We start from the raw sequence: 20,723 nt of genomic DNA, 5'->3' as shown, positions 1-20,723 counted from the left end.
GATGCACTTACATGCACTTATATGTATGCACATATATCTTACCGCATTTGTGTATAAAGTATTTTTGTTGTTGAAAATTTAATTCATTTTTTCAATTTATTCTATTTTCTAAGAGTACTTGTTTTGCAACTAAGGCTTCCTGTTGAGCTGCATTAGGCAGATTTACTGGTAATAAATGAAGTGAAATAAATCTTTAAAAATATCCTGATATGTTAATCTCCAGATTTCAAGATTGAAAAATTTATTTTTTTTCCTATTTTGTTGCTCTGATTTTGAGTGAATGTTCTTTCAAAAATGTGTAAAATTGATAATTTTTTCCTTTGAAATGATAGTATTTTAATTTTTAATGTTTTAAAGTAGTGATGTTTAAGTAATATCTTTATTATTATTTTTTCATTTATAAGAGCAATATAATGTTAAGAAAAGTTTGTATGTTTTAGGGAAAAATTACTTACAATTTCTTAACCATTGTACAAATAAAATTTTTATTTTTACATTTTGCTCTTCAGTCTTTAGTTTATGCATACCTGATTTTCAGTAGCTGTTACCACATTATATATACAACAGTGACTTGGCCTTTTATTATATACATTTTTGATATGTTTCACAGTTTTCACGGTGACAGTGACAGTTTTGAAAGGCTGTATGGTATTCTATTGTGGGCTACCTACTATTTTTTGCTTTATAGTCAATACTATAAATACTAGTCAATACTATAGTCAGTACTATAAATACGTCATTGTAATCAATACTATACATACGTCATTATAGATCTTTTTTATTCTTTTGTGTTATTTCCTTAGATTGCATGATCAGAAATGACATTACTAGATAAAAAGGGCTTATATATTTTATGATTGTTGATATGTATTCCGAATTACTCTCTGAAAGTTTAAAAAATCAATCTATATTGATCCCAGGTAGTATTGGATATTAAATTATTCCAAATTTACCACTGATAGAACAGTATTCTGGTGTACTTTCTGTCTTCCTTCTGTTTCTACTTCTTATCTTTGTTCTCACCCTCCTCCTGTCTCCCTTTTTCCTACCTGCCTTTCTACCTGTAATTTCTTTTCCTCCCTCCTTCTTTTTGTATTTAAGTTTTTTGTAAGTGAATAGGAATAATTTATGTTTAAACATTTCGTAAAACTAAAAATGTGAAAGTATTTTTGTATTGCAGAAAGATTATACACTTACACAATCATAATGAGGCTGAACTTTTTCCATTTGTTTATTTATTAATTCCATTTATTTTTGTGTGAATTGACTATATATTTTTAGGTATTAAGTATGATGCTGAAAAAGAAGAAAAGTCCTTGCAGGATGTTAAACAGAAAGAGCTATCCCGAATTGAAGAAGCCCTTCAAAAAGCAGCAGAAAAAGGTAAAAAGTTTTTTTGAGATAAACTTAGACGTACCTATATTGTAGATATAATTAATATCCTTTAAAGAGGATGCTTTTGTAAGCCTTCATAAGTTGAAGTTCTAAAGACGTAATTTTTTTAAAATCTCAAAATATTGCTTATATTTTCATGACTCACTTTTAGGAAAAAGTAATTGCCTTTTTTCTGTGAGTGTTTTATCATGTTGCCAATTTGATTTTTCCACTTTTCTTAGTCATTTTTATTGTGCTAGTTTGGAAGACTTTCCAAATTTTCAGTATTTGCAGGCCTGTTTATTTTGGGCAAATGGGAAGTTTCTTTGTGTGCATGTTTACCCGTGTTCTTGCTGGATAATGAGGTTAAGCATAATGCTATAGTGAAATGATGTTTAGAGGAAATGCTGCTTTAATTCTAGTCCTAGCTATCTCCCTTCCTTTTGTACAGGATATTAAAAAAAAACCCAAAAACTTGATTCTTCAGGTTTTAACATTTGAACATCCTGCCTTACGTTTACATTTTTGTTTTTATCTAAAAATAAATCTGATGACTTTGTTTGGTTTATAGAGCAAGAACAAGGATATGATGAAAAAGAGTAGTCTATAGAGTGATGAATTGAAGGACTTTTCCAGACATCTATTGTTTATCTCAATCAACAATTGCTGATTAGGGTATATGAGTTATTAGCATTTCATATAATTTTTGTGTCATTTGGTGGCATGTGTATATATTTTTATGATGAAGATAGTCTCTCTCAAAAGATAAAGCAAATATTGAGTTAGAAATGATGTTAATTATATTTAGATATAAGATTTCTTTTCCTAGCTTAAGATGTTGTCATTTGATTGAATCAATTAGAAATCTTTTTTAAAGAGGTTGTTCCTTTAAGTTTTTAATGAAAGTTTTAAATTCTTTTTTTTTTTTTTTTTGAGACGGAGTCTCGCTGTGTCGCCCAGGCTGGAGTGCAGTGGTGCAATCTCGGCTCACTGCAAGCCCCGCCTCCCGGGTTCACGCCATTCTCCTGCCTCAGCCTCCCGAGTAGCTGGGACTACAGGCGCCCACCACTGCGCCCGGCTAATTTTTTGTATTTTTAGTAGAGATGGGGTTTCACCGTGGTCTCGATCTCCTGACCTCGTGATCCGCCCACCTCGGCCTCCCAAAGTGCTGGGATTACAGGCGTGAGCCACCGCGCCCGGCCGAAAGTTTTAAATTCTTGCTCCAAGTATTTTTTCTTATGCAGAAATATTGATTCTTTTGTTAAAAGTTACTAAACTATTTAAAAATACAGAGGTTACCATAATGGAAGAAATTTTCTAAAAGCTTCAGCATTTTTTCTCTTATTTTCACACTTAAGCATATTTTGTCTTCCTGCTGAAGCTTAAGTATCTGTATTTCTAGGAAAACAGTTTTCTTTATTTGTATGACTTTAGCATGGCAAAAAAGCAAGCCAAGAATGGTTTTGTTTCATGACAATTGTGACTTTTTTCTTTATATTCAATTTTGGCTAATTAATATATGTAAAAGTAGTACTATAAAAATGAAGACTAAGAATTGGAGAGCACTAGGATTTCACTTTTTCTTGAAACTATTCAGATTAGGATATTAACATATGTATATTCATATGGTATATTGAATACCTAATGAATACCTTAGGTATACTATGTATACCTAAGTATACATCATTAGGTATATTGATGTATACTTAGATATATTGATATAACATATAATTATATGTTATATAACATATAACATATAATTACACATTTATCATTTACAATTACATAATAAGTTACATATATTATTTAGAAACAAATCTTAAACTCCTCCTTTTTAAAAAATGGAGCATAACTTATATTTGCCTAAAGAACATTTTAGTGTTTTCAGTCACCTGTAAGAAAAGTCGTGGTATATAGTCTCATTTGTTTTCATGGTTGACAGTTTGATTGGTAATATGATTATTACACGTTTCGTACTGAGACTTAGGAAATTTTGACTCCTGAGTCTTCAGTGCTGAGAAAACAGACATTTGGGTCTGACAAAGAGGCTATTATGAATGGTTTGATATAAAGGATGTACATCTGTAGTATTAATTTTGTGTAAATAGAACTGTTAGGCCTATGCTGTATATGGTAATGACATTGTAGCTTCTTGAATGATAAAATTTAAGTTTTTTTCATATAGAATTAAAATTCAAAAAGTGAAACTGTTTTAACACTCAGTTTTAACATGTTATATTTGTCAAAAAAGTTTTGAGACTAAAAGATGAATTCAGGAATTGGGAAGTATATTTAGATTTTTTTTTCTTAACTGTTAAGAAACACATTTAAGAATGTTGGAGTATTCTTTTCTCATTTCTATGGATATGAGTCACATCTTCAAATAATATTATTCATGTGAATGATAGAGGACAACCCTGACCTTTATATATTTCACATTTTACCATTATTAATAGTTATTAATTATACTTTATTTTTCTACTTGTTTATTGATATTAAAAGCACAAAAGCACCATTGCACATGTATAGGGACTCAGAGAGGGAAGGAGAGGAGATGATTCAACTCTAAGCAGCAGATGATAAAAATGGAAACAAAATTATCATGCTGGTCTGCTCATAAAAAAGATTTTGACTTAGCTTGTTTTATGTGGTAAAAATATATTGTTTCCCACTATCGTATAGGAATAAAATAAAATTGAAATAAAACTATGAGTTCATTTCTAGAAAGTTTGCTTAACTGTAAAAATAAACTCTTTGATATTTTTCTCCTTTTATTTCATTGGAGTGAGTTTATTTTTCTGGAAGGCTATCATAAAGAGAAAGATTAAATTCCTAGTAAGGCCAAAAGATTCGCAAATGCTAGATTCTGTACTTAAGATGTTGGATTTTATCAAAGTAATATGTACACACACTTGAAAATCAATAGTTTTGCCAAAATGACATGACAAAAAATGGCAGTCCCTTGTTTCATCCTTTGCTACCCTCCAGACCAACTCCTTTGAGTTAGTAATATTTTTTAGCAATGTTAACATTCTGTCATTAATCTAGTTCATTAACATAAGGCATTATCTAGGACTTCCTGTTATGGTAGTCACGGAGTTTACTTCTCTTACTATCTCCTTGCACCCTGAATTCTCCTTCCCATTTTCTCATAATATGAATATATCATAATTTTTGGCCAATTACTAGTCACTACTTAGGTTACTATGACAATGCGATTATTGTTCACTGCGCAGGTCACATGATGTGTGTGTTAGGCAGTTTTTGCATTGCTATAAAGGAATACCTGAGACTGGGTAATTTATGAAGAAAAGAGTTGTAATTGGCTCACAGTTCTGTAGGCTGTATAGGAAGCATGATGCCGGCACTTGCTCCTGGTGAGGGCCTCAGGAAGCTTTCAGTCATGGCAGAAGATGAATTGGAAGCAGGCCTGTCATCATTTATGAGGGACCCACCCCAATGATCCAGTCACTTCACATCAGGCCCCACCTCCAACACTGGGAATCATATTTGAACATGAGATTTGGAGGGGACCAATATCCAAATCATATCAATGTACTATGACTATATTTCCTTTCTTATACAACCTTTTGTTTTCCTTGAATTTGTAAATGATGCTCTTATTTGCTTAGTCTTCTATGTAAATTTATCTTTAATTCTTTTTCACATGCTACATGAAATTTGTCTGCTATATGAGTAATGATAGTATTTTCCAATCGTGTAAACCCATCTGTTGGTACTCTCTACCACCCTGTTGTCTCTTGGAGATCCCCCTCTGAACTGATTATTTTTTGGACCAGCTGCACAGGTGTCATCTTAGGACTGGTCTGAATTGCTCGTCTATGTTTAATTCCCTGTTTCCTGGGTCCTTTGCCTTTTTTTGCTTCCTTAGTTTACTCATTTGTTTCCCTAGAACACATCTAGAAGCTTTTAAGAATGGATGCACCGGATATAATTTCGAAAATTCTTTTAAGGCTGAATGTCTTTGTGTTTTATTTCTACACTCGTTTGATTTGTCTGGGGATAGAATGCTAGGTTAAAAATTAGAATTTTGTAGGCAGCAATGTTTTCTAGCTTCCAGGCTCCTTTAAAAAAAGTCTGATGCCAGTCTACACACTGTTGAAAGCAGAAAAATTAGAGAGTCCTTGGACCCTCCTGTCAAAGACCTTACATTTTAATTGGACAAATAAGAAATTTGCATAATAATAAGCAAGAAAAAGTGTTGAGTCCCATCAAAGAGTTACAGACAGTTTTATGGGAGTTCAGAATGAACATGTTATAGTCGGCCAAAGAGATCAGGGTAGACACTATGAAGGTGTGTATTTCAACTGGATTTAAAGGATGGATCTGCAGAAAGGAGAGAAGGCATAGGTAGAGGAGACAGTGAAGGTGGGAAAGTATAGAGCATCTGTGGGATCAGCTAACAGTTTGGGAGTCTGATAGAGAGTAGTTGGATGTAGGGTTGGAAAGCTAAGTTTAGGTCAATTTTAAGAGATTTGCATGCTCTGATGATGTTAATGGTAATGACAGTGAAAGTAGTTGACATTTATTGAGGATTTACTATTCAGCAGTCACTCTTCAAAATACTTTATATGAATTAGCCCATTAATAGTCACATTTGATATAGGTGCTATTTTTGTTGCCATCTTACAGCTGAGGAAAGTGAAAGTTAAATAATTTGTTCTGGGTCACACAGTTAGAAAATAGTAGAGCTAAAATTTGAATCCGGTCTGGTTCTAGATCTTGTAATCTTAACCCTGTACAATGTGAACTTTCATCCATAGCCAGCAGGGGAGTAAGTTTTCCTTTTTCTTTCTTTAAGAGTCCAAAGAATGACATGATCAGAGTTATGATTTAAGGAAAAACTTGCAGTGTTATCTAGGATAGACTGGATTTGGAGAGTGAAGCAGAAGATGCTATGTAGCCATCATTAATGAGAATGGCTATAAAGGATTCAGATAGTGTATGTAAAGGGACCAGATCACACTAAAGTAAGATGAGGTCATTTCAGCCGACTCTAAAATTAGCATCAAATATTACAGTAATATTTTATTCTGAAAATGGACAAAATGGCATGCAAAAAGAGAACCAAAATAGTGGATTTTTGCACTGTTTGAAAACTTGTCAAAAATTTTAGTGAGCCGTTAGCCAAAATTGATATTTACCTGCCTCACATAATTTGAAATGATTATTATAATTTTAATTGTTAAGAAGTTTGTGTGTTGAAAGAATGAAAATGGTGTCACTGTGAATATTTCCCTAGAAATAAAATAGTTTTGGTGTCACCGAATTTTAATTACCCTGTTACATGATTTCTAATTATTTGAAATTAAATTTAGGTATATTTTACATGTGAAATTAAAGGTGTCTTTAAATTGCTTTGCATTTTGGTTATTGCTGCCATGTGGGATGCAGGCACACATTCAGGGGAGTTCATATATGGCTTGGAGAACTTTGTTTACAAGGACATCAAGCCTGGTGGGTATGCATGGTTAATTATATTCAACTATATAAACATATTCTTGTGTATGCTTGTGCTTTTGGTGGAGTCCATTTGATGGCATGCCATCCTTTTAGAAAATATGGAAATGCAATTTTTGTTTTCCCCCTTTACCATCATTTCCTTTTCCTCACCTGTAGTCATTTATTCATTCACTAAATATTTGAGTGTCTTGTGGCAATCACTGTGCTGGATGATGCTGGATGTTTGTGGGGTAAACAAACATGATTCACTGTTCTTACGAAGCTTATAATATGATCTACAAATAACTTTCAGATTTGGGCTACTCTTTTGAGTTTAGTTCTAGAGTTCAGTAGTTTCTGAATTAAGCAGTTCCTCTCTGATAGCGGTGGTTTTGGAACGTAAAAAGCAATAAAGTGGGTTTTTTCTTTTGAATTCAGAACCTTGACAGGAGGTGTTCCTCTGAGCTTTGATTTGTTTCACCTCTGTTGTAGCTCTGGAGGTACCTCTAGACTACTGTCCTGTACAGCATATTGAAATTTCAAGCTTCACAAAAGGCAAATTAAAGGCTTACTGTTTATATTAGGATTTATAATATGATTCTTTTATATACTAGGAAATCTACCAAATATATTAAAATAATACTTTTTAGTATTTTACATAATCTTATTTGTTAAACTTTATGTTTTATATCATACTTCAAGAGCTTGTTAGATTAACTCAGTCACACTTAAATTTGTTTTGATTAAATGGCAAGTGGGTCTGTATCTTGAAATTTGTAAACAATAAGCATCATGTTAGAATTATTTCTGTAGCTAGGAACTTTAATAGGTTGATTCATGTGACAGATGGAAGAGGAATTTTCATGACAGGCTTTACAGCATTAGGTGAAATTACCCTGAAAGCAGTTTCTGTTCTAATAAACCTACTCCTTCCGTAAGTGTGCCTGTGTTAATTTGTCTTATAGTAACTTTGTTTAATATCAAAGATAGCATGGAGATACTCATGGCTCGCTGTCCGGTTTTGTAGGTTATAATCAAACCAGCTTACTGTAGTCTGGGTAGCATTGTTAAAAATAGCAGACTATAACAGCTGTCACCGTAAAAGAAAACATCATTGATTCAGTTTTTTTTAAAAGGTATATTAGCATAGATAAAAAAATGAGGTCCAGAATGTTGGTGCTTCTGAAATGAGAGTAGTTTATTTTGTTGATGACATCTTCATTCAGCTGGCTAGGACTTAACATGTGTTTCATGATCATTTCCTCTTTTCAGTTTCTGAGTGCATATTATTTCCTCATTTGATATTACTTTTTTTTTTATTCTAAAGCAGTGGTTCTCAAAAAGTCAAAATGATTTTCATAATAATACTAAGCATTATTTGGTTTTTCCTTTTATTGACATTTACATTGCTGGTGCAAAAGCAATAGTGTGTAAAAATTGCTAGCTGCCTTAGCATGATTCAAGGCAGTGGCACCAGACTATAGTAGTAGTCACTGTATTCTTCACTACCATGCACTCACAGTAAGCAAAATGAAACAAAAAAATTGCCAATTTTTACTTAAGAATTCCCTTGATGAAGTAGGAAGTTTTAAATTTTAATAAACTTCAACCCTTGAGCATGTCTCTTTAATATTTTGTACAACAGCAGAGAAAGTATGCCTGAAGCATTTCTGCATACTGAAGTAGGATGGTTGTTTCAAGGAAAATTACTTGTGCAGATGTTTGAGTTGTGAGCTGAGCTAGTTGCTTTTTTTCTGGAAAGCCATTTTTAGTGGGAAGAATCACAGACTATCATTATTCAGATTTGGTTGTTTGGTAGATACTTCAACAAAACCACTTCAAGGAAAAGCAACTGGCAGTATTTGTTGTCAATGATAAAATCTGAGCTCTTGAGTAGAATTTTGGAAAACTTGTATTTGCCAACTTGAGATCAACAGCTTCCCAGTAGTACTTTAAGACTTTTCTGATGAGATTGGTGGTAATATTAACAGATGTGACTTTTGATATTAAATAATGAAATGACTTGACATTTGGAAGATTTGCATAATTCAGTAAAGCAGTATTTCCAATGGAAGATAAAAAACATACATGTGTAAAGGGGTTCATTTAAAGTGCAAGAAGGACTAATTGATTTTGATTTGTATGAAAAATTCATTGATAGGGTTTCAGATTCCATGATGCAAGCTACCTTTAAGAAACTTCCACTTGTTGAGTTTGATATGAAAAGGCAATGAATATGCTCCCCCCCTTTTCTAATTATATATCTATAGTGAGATCAGATTTTCATCATGTACTTCAATTAAAACAACATATCTCAACAGGTTGAAGGCAGAAGCAGATATGCTAATCCAACTGTCTTCTACTAAGTGAGACATTAAAGAGATTTGTAAGAATGTAAAACCATGCAACTTTTCTCACAACTTTCTGTTTAAAAAATATAGCTATTTTTATAACTATATGTTATTATGTAATGACTTATTTTTAAATGAATTTGTCTTTTTTCAGTTTTTATTTATAATATGGTAAATATCAATAGTTATAACCCACATAAATAAAAAGTTCTTTAGAGTCCTCAAGTTATAAATGCTAAATGGGTTGTGAAACCAAAGTCTTTGAGAACTGCTTTAGTTTGTGATTGAGAATCATAAATTTATTATTTATTGGATTAATTAGAAACTTTCTCTAAAGAGCTATATTAGCTCTAAGATTAGATTTAAACTGTTTAGAGAGGTTTAAACATGGTGTATATGCCATTGAGATGAAAGTCAGAACATGGTGCTAGAACAAATATGAAACCAGAAAGATAATTGGTCAGGTAAGAAGAGAATTTAACACGAGGCAGCTGAGTCTATGTCTTTGAAAGCTGTTCTAGCCAAGTGGAATGGTTTTCAGGGCTAGACTGGCTTTCTTACTTGTTTCTTTTCAAATGGTATTTCTTTGAGAACTCATTCTTTTTATGTATGTTTGATTTATGAATAGAACAGAGTCAGTGACTTTCACAGTGGCAAGAATTACTGGAATAGCACTATCCTGATTGTGTTACATTACTTATTAAATGTTTACTTCTTGAAACTGAGGGTTTTATTTTTGTAGTTCAGGATTTGTTTCTTAATTTTTGTAGTGGCAGAACAATTTGCTTTTAAAAATCGAGGAAGAACAAATTAAAAATTTCAAGCTCAATTTCACATATATTCTCTAAAATATATATAACATGAATTTAGTTGGATCTGAATTTTTCTTATTCATTTGAACAGATAAGTATTGTGTGCTTTGTGCCCAGGTATAGGATCATCTCTGACCTAATGAAGTCTCCTGCCTGATGGCAAGACTATTGAGCAAACACTTCAAATATGGTATAATCACTGTTTAATGCAATTCTGTGTAAGGTACAGGCCCTGGGGCTACTTGGAGTAGTTTAAGAAGGCTTCACACAGGCAGTAGTGCTGGACCTGAGATTTAAAAGCTGCCTAGGAGTTCGCCTGGTGAAGAACTTCCAGGAGGGTGACAGAAGTTCATGGAATGACATGTGTAGAGGCATTAGGCATTAGAAAGTATGGCTTATTTGGGAAAGTAGAAATATTATTTCTGTAGTATCCAGTGCAAGGATGCATGGTAGGAGATAGAACAGGACAGGGACGTAGGGTCACATCATAAAAGGACTTTATTGTGTAAACACATTTTAATTATGTCTGGAATGTTGCAGAGAGTCTTTAAATAATTTTGAGCAAGAGATTAACAGGATGTGATTAGTATTTTAAAAGACATCAATCTGGTAACAGGGTCGAAGGACCTTTAGTAGGAGATGAAGCTGGAGACTAGAGATCAGTAGATAATACAGAGACTGCCTCGAGAGTTCAGGCTGGAGGTGATGCCTGATAGGAATTTGAGTATGAAGATTTGTAAGTTGAGTAAGACAGGTATTGGTAAATGCCAGAATGCAGTGAGGCAGTGTTGAAAGAGAATGAGGTTTTAAAGGAATTCCTAATCGAATTCAGTGTACAGTCCAATGTACATGTTATGCCCACTTAATGTTCTTTATATCCTTGAGTCATTAAATAATTTGCTTGTGAAGTGTATCATCCAGAGGAAGTCATCTGTGGGCAACTTACCCTTTCATTTCATTTGTATGCCTGTGTTCCTACCATATGTTTATCAAAGCCTTCTTCTGAAAGTTTTATATTCTGTCGTTGTTACATTTCTAATATTTTGGTAATATTGAAATTAAAGTGTAACTTTGTAAAGTCATTAATTTTATAAATGGCATTGGGAATGGAGATTTTATCCAATTGTAGTATAATTACACCTGCCAATTTGTTTTCTAGATTAAAGAAGGTTATTCTTTACAATAGAAGGTTAGTCTAGACTAAAGAAGGTTTGTAAATTTGTCTTTATATTGAAGTAACAGGTCAGTTTAGAATAAGGTAAGGTGAGTTGTGCTAAAATTTGCTGTTAGGAAGAATTCTCTTGTTTTCTTTTCTGTCCTGTAGTCTGCTAACTTGAATCTTATCCTTTTCTCACTAAAATGCTTCCACTGTGAAGGACGTAAACGTAAAAAGCACAAAAAACATTTTAAGAAACCTTTTAAAGGTCTTGATCGTTCAAAAGGTAGGTAAAAGTAGTTTTATGCCATGGTGTTGTTTATACACATTGCCACTTTATTTCTGATTTGGAATGTGAAATGAATGTCAGATAACAGTATAAATTCAAAAACAAGTTTTAAATTGGAAATGCATATTAAAATATAAATAAAGACACTATTGGCTGTAATTTCCATTGAGTAGTACCTTAGCTATCCTTTGGTTATTAATTTTGAGGTATATGAGAATTTCAACTCTTGAGCTTGTATTTTTCTATTTTTTAATAGATAAGCCGAAAGAAGCCAAAAAGGATACATTTGTGGAAAAATTGGCAACTCAAGTAATAAAAAATGTACAAGTAAAAATCACAGATATTCATATTAAATATGAAGATGATGTAAGTAATTTTTATTTACTCAGTTAATAATTAAATATGTATTTTATAATATTCTTGACTTTTCTATATGTGGATTATCTGTACCCATTTTTAAATCCGAGATTAATTTTTTTCTTATGAGTACACTACCATATCTTCTTGTGTTAGCCTAGTTTTATTGGGCATTTATGTACATAAATATACTATAAAATTACCATGTGTTCCTTTCTGAAGCTGATATAAGAGGTTTTTGGATTGTCTTCTGTTATTTTTTTTTAATTTTATCTTACATGTTAAGACATAATATTATAACTTTAAGGAACAAATTTTTGCTTTATGCTGACAAAAGAGTTAATTCTAAAAGGTGATGAATAACTAATGATAATGTTAATTGGCCAAAAAGTGACTAAAATCTGGTCACTTGACTGTAGTCTCATTCTCTTTACATACCACTGAGTTGGATTGAACACCCAAAACTATTCACACGCATGTGCAACAGTAGTTGCACAGAAGAAACCAAACTTCACTCATAACCAAAAGTGTAACATCAGCTGATTAAGAACTGTTTAACTGGATAATTTTAATTAAAATACAACACATATTTTGAACAATATGCATTGCTTTGTTTAAAAGTTTGGAACATGTAAGAACTTGAATTTTTTCATTTATCTCGGAACCTGGAAATGTTCATTGCTTCTAAAAGTGAGTTTGCGTTCTTTTTGTTTTTAATTTGAATTGAATTAAAGCAATACTGACATTTCTAGAATTTGTTTTTCTTTTCTTGATAAGTTCCCTATGTAACTTGATAAGTCAGCAGGACACATTTGTAGCTTATCAAAAAATACCACCTCTGTCTCATACTAACTTTATTTATGGAGTCATTAAAATGAATTGTGTTAACAAATAAATGTCTTTAAAAAACCTCACTCATAAATGCCTTTGTTAATAACAAACTTAAGAAAATAAAGTATACTCAACGCATCATGAAAGTGGAAGAATTATCATTAAAATCCTATGTCGAGAAAAGTGAACCTGGGTACACTGTTGGTGGGAATGTAAATTACTACAGCCATTTTGGAAAACAGTGTGGAGTTTCCTCAGAATCTAAAAATCAAATTACTGTATGATCTAGCAATCCCATTTCTAATTTGTAAAATTAAACTTTATCATAGGTATGTATATATAGGAAAAAACCTAGTATATTTAGGGTTTGGTACTGTTTGTGTTTGCAGACATCCACTAGGGGGCTTGGAACATATCTCCAGAGGATAAGGGGGAACTGCTGTATATATCCAAAGGAATTGAAGTCAGTATGTCAAAGAGATGTCAGCATTCCCTTGTTCATTTCAGCACTATTCACTATAGAGAAGATTGCCCATCAGTGGATGAATGGGTAAATAAAATGTGTATATACACATTGGAATACTATTCAGCCTTTAAAATGAAGGAAATTCTTTCATTTGCAAAATTATGTATTAAGAAATGGGTGTAGAGAAAATATAATAATTTATCATAAAGATGCTCACTGGATAATAGCTGTGGTTTGTAGATAGTACATTAGCAACTGAGGGTTGTCTTTAATAAAACAAATGAGTTTCTTCGGAAAGAGCTGCAGGTTATTTTGAGCTAGTTATCTCTAAGTATAAAAAGAGAGTGTGGGAATAAAGGAAAATATTTTGCCACAAATCATTGTATATCTGATGTTAATTAAAATGACTTATAAAGCTATTCATACTTCTCAACTGTACCACATGGATTTTTTCCATTTAGAAAATTGTATGTGACTAAACTCTGGAGTCCCAGTTGGATGATTTAGAACATTATCCATTTCCCTTCGCCTTATTTCCCTTAGTTTCTGCCATGACCAAACAATTCTATAAGACTTTTCCTTAAGAAGTCTAAAACAGTGATACTGTGCACATTGTGGTATAGTTTAAGCACCGTGGATTGCAACTTAGATATTGAAGATCAGAAATAGAACAAAAACTTAATGTTGACCGATTTTGCATATAGAGACTAAAGAAATTAAATATTAAGGATCTAGAGATTTTCCTAGAAGCATTTTGAAGTGTTAAGAACATTAAAGGCTTAAAGAGATAGTTCATATTTCCAAGTATGAAAGCCTTTTTTTTTAAATTTAAGGAGTACAAGTGCAGCCTTGTTAAATGATATACTGCATAGTGGTGAAGTCTGAACTTTTAGTGTCTCCATCACCCATAATATACATTGTACCCATTAATAAATTTCTTATCATTTACACCTACTTCTCACCTACCCTATCCTTTCAAGTCTCCAATGTGTATTATTCCACACACTGACCACGTGTATTCATTATTTAGCTGCCACTTATAAGTGAGAACGTGCAGTTTGTTTTTCTGCTTCTGGGTTGTTTCACTTAAGATAATGGCCTCCAGTTCCATCCATGTTGCTGCAAAAAAACCCAAACAAACATGTTTTCCTTTTTTATGGCTGAATAGTATTCCACTATGTAGCCTAAGTGTTATTAAAATGATTTAGTGGCAGTGTTATCTTTAACACCTTTTAAAATTTATCTGTGAAAAAATCTTTGATTATACACATAAAAAGATTATTCCTTTTTAACTGTCTAGAGAAAAGTCTTGTTAGTCATAGTTAGTGAGTCATCTTCTAGTATGAAAAGAGTTCCACTGGAAAAGGATCTTATTGGTAGCATAGAAATGTTATGTCTACAAAATATGGATAATCCCAGCCATGTTATTACCTCCTTCCCCTGTGTTTTCCACAAATCCATTTGGGTTGTATGGCTTAACCTGTAAACACATTTCCCTCTGCTGCCTATTGTAAAGGACATGGATTCACCTTCACCATCAGCATATTTTACTGTTATCTTTTCTTCTTTGGTAGGTCACTGATCCAAAGCGGCCTCTTTCATTTGGTGTCACACTGGGAGAGCTTAGTCTACTGGTAATGTTTGCTTTATTTTAGACTTCTATGGAACCTGTAAAGTATTATTCTGAAGTCACAGGGTAAATTGTCTAGAATCAACTATGCGACAAAGAACTATGATTTTTTAAATATATTATCATGCTAAACAACTTTTCTAGAAGTTTAACATTTTTAGTGATGCTATTATTACATTTTAAAATTATTTTTGTCTTTCTGTGTAACAGGTATCAAAATATCATTATCAAATGATTTGAAAGAAATAAAAGCTGTATCTTAAACATGTGGGGGAAGTAGGGGAAGATGAATTTCTGTAGAGTCATGTACTCATCTTCGGTATAGGTAGATGGAATTTCTAAATAGCTTATAGATATGCATATGTTTATGTATGTGTGTGTGTGTGCGCACACTCATCTCATTGGGCAATATGTAAATTAATTTATTTTGATTATTTTATAATGAGTTTTTCTTTTAATGGTCTTCAACAGTAGACAGTGTGTGTGTGTATATATATATACACACATACATATATATATAGGCTGGACATTTTTATTTCTATTACAGGCAACTAAGTGGTAGGAAACATGTTTTGGGGCATATATGGAGAGGAAGATGTGGTTCACTTAGATACTTTTAAAGTTAAGGACAGTACAGGAATTGAATTCAGCTCTGCACCATGCAGACCCAATAGATATCTACAGAACTGTCCACCCCAAATCAACAGAATATACATTCTTCTCAGCACCACACCTCACCTATTCCAAAATTAACCACATAGTTGGAAGTAAAGCACTCCTCAGCAAATGTAAAGAACAGAAATTATAACAAACAGTCTCTCAGACCACAGTGCAATCAAACTAGAACTCAGGATTAAGAAACTCACTCAAAACCGCTCAACTACATGGAAACTGAACAACCTGCTCCTGAATGACTACTGGGTGCATAACGAAATGAAGGCAGAAATAAAGATGTTCTTTGAAACCAACGAGAACAAAGACACAACATACCAGAATCTCTGGGACACATTAAAAGAAGTGTGTAGAGGGAAATTTGCAGCACTAAATGCCCACAAGAGAAAGCAGGAAGGATCTAAAATTGACACCCTAACATCACAATTAAAAGAACTAGAGCAGCAAGAGCAAACACATTCAAAAGCTAGCAGAAGCCAAGAAATAACTAAGATCAGAGCAGAACTGAAGGAGATAGAGACACAAAAAACCCTTCAAAAAATTAATGAATCCAGGAGCTGGTTTTTTGAAAAGATCAACAAAATCGATAGACTGCTAGTAAGACTAGTAAAGGAGAAAAGGGAGAAGAATCAAATAGATGCAATAAAAAATAATAAAGGGGATATCACCACCGATCCCACAGAAATACAAACTACCATCAGAGAATACTATAAACACCTCTACGCAAATAAACTAGAAAATCTAGAAGAAATGGATAAATTCCTCGACACGTACACCCTCCCAAGACTAAACCAGGAAGAAGTTGAATCTCTGAATAGATCAATAACAGGCTCTGAAATTGAGGCAATAATTAATAGCTTACCAACCAAAAAAAGTCCAGGACCAGACGGATTCACAGCCGAATTCTACCAGAGGTACAAGGAGGAGCTGGTACCATTCCTTCTGAAACTATTCCAATCAATAGAAAAAGAGGGAATCCTCCCTAACTCATTTTATGAGTCCAGCATCATCCTGATACCAAAGCCTGGCAGAGACACAACCAAAAAAGAGAATTTTAGACCAATATCCTTGATGAACATCGATGCAAAAATCCTCAATAAAATACTGGCAAACCGAATCCAGCAGCACATCAAAAAGCTTATCCACCATGAACAAATAGGCTTCATCCCTGGGATGCAAGGCTGGTTCAACATACGCAAATCAATAAACGTAATCCAGTATATAAACAGAACCAAAGACAAAAACCACATGATTGTCTCAATAGATGCAGAAAAGGCCTTTGACAAAATTCAACAGCCCTTCATGCTAAAAACTCTCAATAAATTAGGTATTGATAGGATGTATCTTAAAATAATAGCTATTTATGAAAAACCCACAGCCAATATCATAGTGAATGGGCAAAAACTGGAAGCATTCCCTTTGAAAACTGGCACAAGACAGGGATGCCCTCTCTCACCACTCCTATTCCACATCGTTTTGGAAGTTCTGGCCAGGGCAGTCAAGCAGGAGAAAGAAATAAAGGGTATTCAATTAGGAAAAGAGGAAGTCAAATTGTCCCTGTTTGCAGATGACATGATTGTATACCTAGAAAACCCCATTGTCTCAGCCCCAAATCTCCTTAAGCTGATAAGCAACTTCAGCAAAGTCTCAGGATACAAAATCAATGTGCAAAAATCACAAGCATTCTTATACACCAATAACAGACAAACGGAGAGCCAAATCATGAGTGAACTCCCATTCACAGTTGATTCAAAGAGAATAAAATACCTAGGAATCCAACTTACAAGGGATGTGAAGGACCTCTTCAAGGAGAACTACAAACCACGGCTCAACGAAATAAAAGAGGACACAAACAAATGGAAGAACATTCCATGCTCATGGATAGGAAGAATCAATATCGTGAAAATGGCCATACTGCCCAAGATAATTTATAGATTCAATGCCATCCCTGTCAAGCTACCAATGACTTTCTTCACAGAATTGGAAAAAACTACTTTAAAGTTCTTATGGAACCAAAAAAGAGCCCACATTGCCAAGTCAATCCTAAGCCAAAAGAACAAAGCTGGAGGCATCACGCTACCTGACTTCAAACTATACTCCAAGGCTACAGTAACCAAAACAGCATGGTACTGGTACCAAAACAGAGATACAGACCAATGGAACAGAACAGAGCCCTCAGAAATAATACCACACATCTACAACTATCTGATGTTTGACAAATCTGACGAAAACAAGCAATGGGGAAAGGATTCCCTATTTAACACATGGTGCTGGGAAAACTGGCTAGCCATATGTAGAAAGCTGAAACTGGATCCCTTCCTTACACCTTATACAAAAATTATTTCAAGGTGGACTAAAGACTTACATGTTAGACCTAAAACCATAAAAACCCTAGAAGAAAACTTAGGCAATACCATTCAGGACATAGGCATGGGCAAGGACTTCATGCCTAAAACACCAAAAGCAATGGCAACAAAAGCCAAAATTGACAAATGGGATCTAATTAAACTAAAGAGCTTCTGCACAGCAAAAGAAACTATCATCAGAGTGAATAGGCAACCTACAGAATGGGAGAAAATTTTTGCAACCTACTCATCTGACAAAGGGCTAATATCCAGAATCTACAAAGAACTCAAACAAATTTAGAAGAAAAAAACAACCCCATCAAAAGGTGGGCAAAGGATATGAACAGACACTTCTCAAAAGAAGACATTTATGCAGCCAACAGACACATGAAAAAATGCTCATCATCACTGGCCATCAGAGAAATGCAAATCAAAACCACAATGAGATATCATCTCACACCAGTTAGAATGGCGATCATTGAAAAGTCAGGAAACAACAGGTGCTGGAGAGGATGTGGAGAAATAGGAACACTTTTACACTGTTGTTGGGACTGTAAACTAGTTCAACCATTGTGGAAGTCAGTGTGGCGATTCCTCAGGGATCTAGAACTAGAAATACCATTTGACCCAGCCATCCTATTACTGGGTATATACCCAAAGGACTATAAATCATGCTGCTCTAAAGACACATGTACACATGTGTTTACTGCAGCACTACTCACAATAGCAAAGACTTGGAACCAACCCAAGTGTCCAACAATGATAGACTGGATTAAGAAAATGTGGCACATATACACCATGGAATACTATGCAGCCATAAAAAATGATGAGTTCATGTCCTTTGTAGGGACATGGATGAAGCTGGAAACCATCATTCTCAGCAAACTATCGCAAGGACAAAAAACCAAACACTGCATGTTCTCACTCATAGGTGGGAATTGAACAATGAGAACACTTGGACACAGGAAGGGGAACATCACACACCGGGGCCTGTTGTGGGGTGGGGGGAGGGGGGAGGGATAGCATTAAGAGATATACCTAATGTAAATGATGAGTTAATGGGTGCAGCACACCAACATGGCACATGTATACATATGTAACTAACCTGCACGTTGTGCATATGTACCCTAGAACTTAAAGTATAATAAAAAATATATATATATAAAATAAAGTTAAGGACAGTGAACCATATATCATACCAGACAAGTTCGCCTTATGACTACTTATATGGAGAGGGCCTCAATAAGGAAAGAAGAGGAAGAAGAATGGTAGGGTGGTAGACTGGCAGAGAAACAGAAAAAGAAGGACATGGTTATGTGGAAGCCTTAACAATGTTGTGGGCATATAGAGAAGTAGAGATACACATCGCATTGAAGAACAGAGCAGAAACAATAAAGAAAAAGAGAGAGCTGAAGAAACAAAGGAAAGGGAGTGAAGGAAACTAGTTTATCCTGTGCCTGTTTTCCAATAAAGAAAAAGAGAGAGCTGAGGAAACAAAGGAAAGGCAGTGAAGGAAACTAGTTTATCCTTTGCCTGTTTCCAAAATGAATTTGAGATAGCTTTCGACAAAAACAAGTATACAGTAACACCTTTAAAGAGGATAGAATCTGTGTTCTAAAGGATAGAGAGAGAATTGTTCCAGAAAACTGTGACTAATGATAGTAGTCATAAGGGAGCAGAGTAACTTTGATCTTCTAGCAGACAATGCAAAAAATACAAAATAGTCATATACCTCCTATTGTCTGATAACAGGTATACTATTGCATAAGAATGGGTAGTTTCCTTAGTGTTTGCTGCTGTTTGTCCCTTTGTATCTTTGCTCAGACTCTTCATTCTGCTTTAGTTGTCTGTATTACTTTCTGCCTGGTGATTCTACTCAAGTTTTAATACTTAAGTAATATATGACCTTTCTTTCTCATTCTTTTTCACTTCCTTCTTAGAATTTACCATTCCCTCTTTTATGCTTCCTATTGTATTTTATCAAAGACCTGTAAAATATTATTGTACTGGTTATCATGTTAATCTCCTTCTGTCAAAACCACATTCATTCACTGAAGTAGTACCTACCTTTTAGTGTTTTTGTGATGATTAAAGGAGATAGTTTATGTAAAGCTTTTGGCACATTGTCTGCCTCAATTATTTTCTGCTTCAACTATTATAGTGGCTATTATAACAATTACAGCAATAGTAAACCTACCTCTTTTCTATCCATACCATTTATTTTTCTTTGCAATTACAATCTAACTTATAAATCTAAAGTTATCGTCCCACCTCTGATCTGGATCTCATTTTACCTATCTGCTCATTGTACTCTCACTCTACTACTCCACTGAAACAGTTCTTAACAAGTTTCTCAATAACGCCCTTGCTGCTAAATAAGTTTAGTATTTGGTGTTGCTGAACATGCTGTCCTTGTAGAAACATGGTCATGCTGTAATTTCCATACTCTCCTGGTTTTCTTCCTATTACAAAACAATTACTTGTTTTTTAAAAAAGAATGTATACCATATTCAATAGTGTATAGGCTGGCTCTCTGTTTTCATTCATACCCGATTCTTTCCACAGTTCAAATACATATTAACCCAGTAATTATTTTCTGAATGAATGAACTCAAATTAGAATCATGTCAATTCTCTTTTCATTTGTTTCTTTGATTTTGTCTTATAAATATATGTAAAGAAATAGATAGCTAATACTAGTTAACATTAAGTAGATGTCATTTCTTCCTAAATTATTTTGTTACATTAGGTAAGTATTAGAGCGCTATTAATGACATCCATACCACGTTTCACAGGTATTCTCTTTTTTCTTTTAGACTGCAAATGAACACTGGACTCCATGCATATTAAATGAAGCAGACAAAATTATATACAAGGTATTATGTTGGAATAAAAATTTTTGTTAGTTTCCTAGGTGCACTTAATTTATTTTCTTGAAGAAACATTGATGGAGCAGAATGTGCCATTGGAGTGTGAGT

At 33.7% G+C, this 20,723-nt stretch overlaps 1 protein-coding gene and 1 long non-coding RNA gene across 6 annotated transcripts in view; one reads left to right on the top strand and one right to left on the bottom strand.

Annotated features, from left to right (window-relative positions):
• Positions 1-20,723, top strand: part of VPS13C (vacuolar protein sorting 13 homolog C) — a 201,496-nt gene that overhangs the window by 25,404 nt on the left and 155,369 nt on the right. For 2 of the 5 annotated variants that reach the window (XR_010131001.1, XM_031002250.3), the window contains exons 5-10: positions 1,282-1,383; positions 6,790-6,852; positions 11,377-11,442; positions 11,702-11,811; positions 14,674-14,733; positions 20,562-20,621. Coding sequence is in view for 4 of the 5 variants with exons in the window: in XM_031002250.3 (XP_030858110.3) it covers positions 1,282-1,383; positions 6,790-6,852; positions 11,377-11,442; positions 11,702-11,811; positions 14,674-14,733; positions 20,562-20,621 (461 nt within the window). In the remaining variant the exon portion in view is untranslated. Of the gene's footprint in view, positions 1-1,281; positions 1,384-6,789; positions 6,853-11,376; positions 11,443-11,701; positions 11,812-13,066; positions 13,184-14,673; positions 14,734-20,561; positions 20,622-20,723 lie in introns of those variants that run through there. The other 3 variants (XM_055364235.2, XM_055364236.2, XM_063698572.1) reach the window with 2 other exon arrangements.
• LOC129527290 (uncharacterized) overlaps positions 14,074-20,723 on the bottom strand; it is a 135,013-nt gene continuing 128,363 nt past the window's right edge. Inside the window, exon 3 of the long non-coding RNA XR_008672260.1 lies at positions 14,074-14,218. This is a non-coding gene — a long non-coding RNA (uncharacterized lncRNA). The remainder of the gene's footprint in view (positions 14,219-20,723) is intronic.

Source organism: Gorilla gorilla, chromosome 16 (genome assembly GCF_029281585.2).
Source record: "Gorilla gorilla gorilla isolate KB3781 chromosome 16, NHGRI_mGorGor1-v2.1_pri, whole genome shotgun sequence".
NCBI classification, from domain to species: domain Eukaryota; kingdom Metazoa; phylum Chordata; class Mammalia; order Primates; family Hominidae; genus Gorilla; species Gorilla gorilla.
This window is presented reverse-complemented; position numbering and strand designations above follow the sequence as displayed.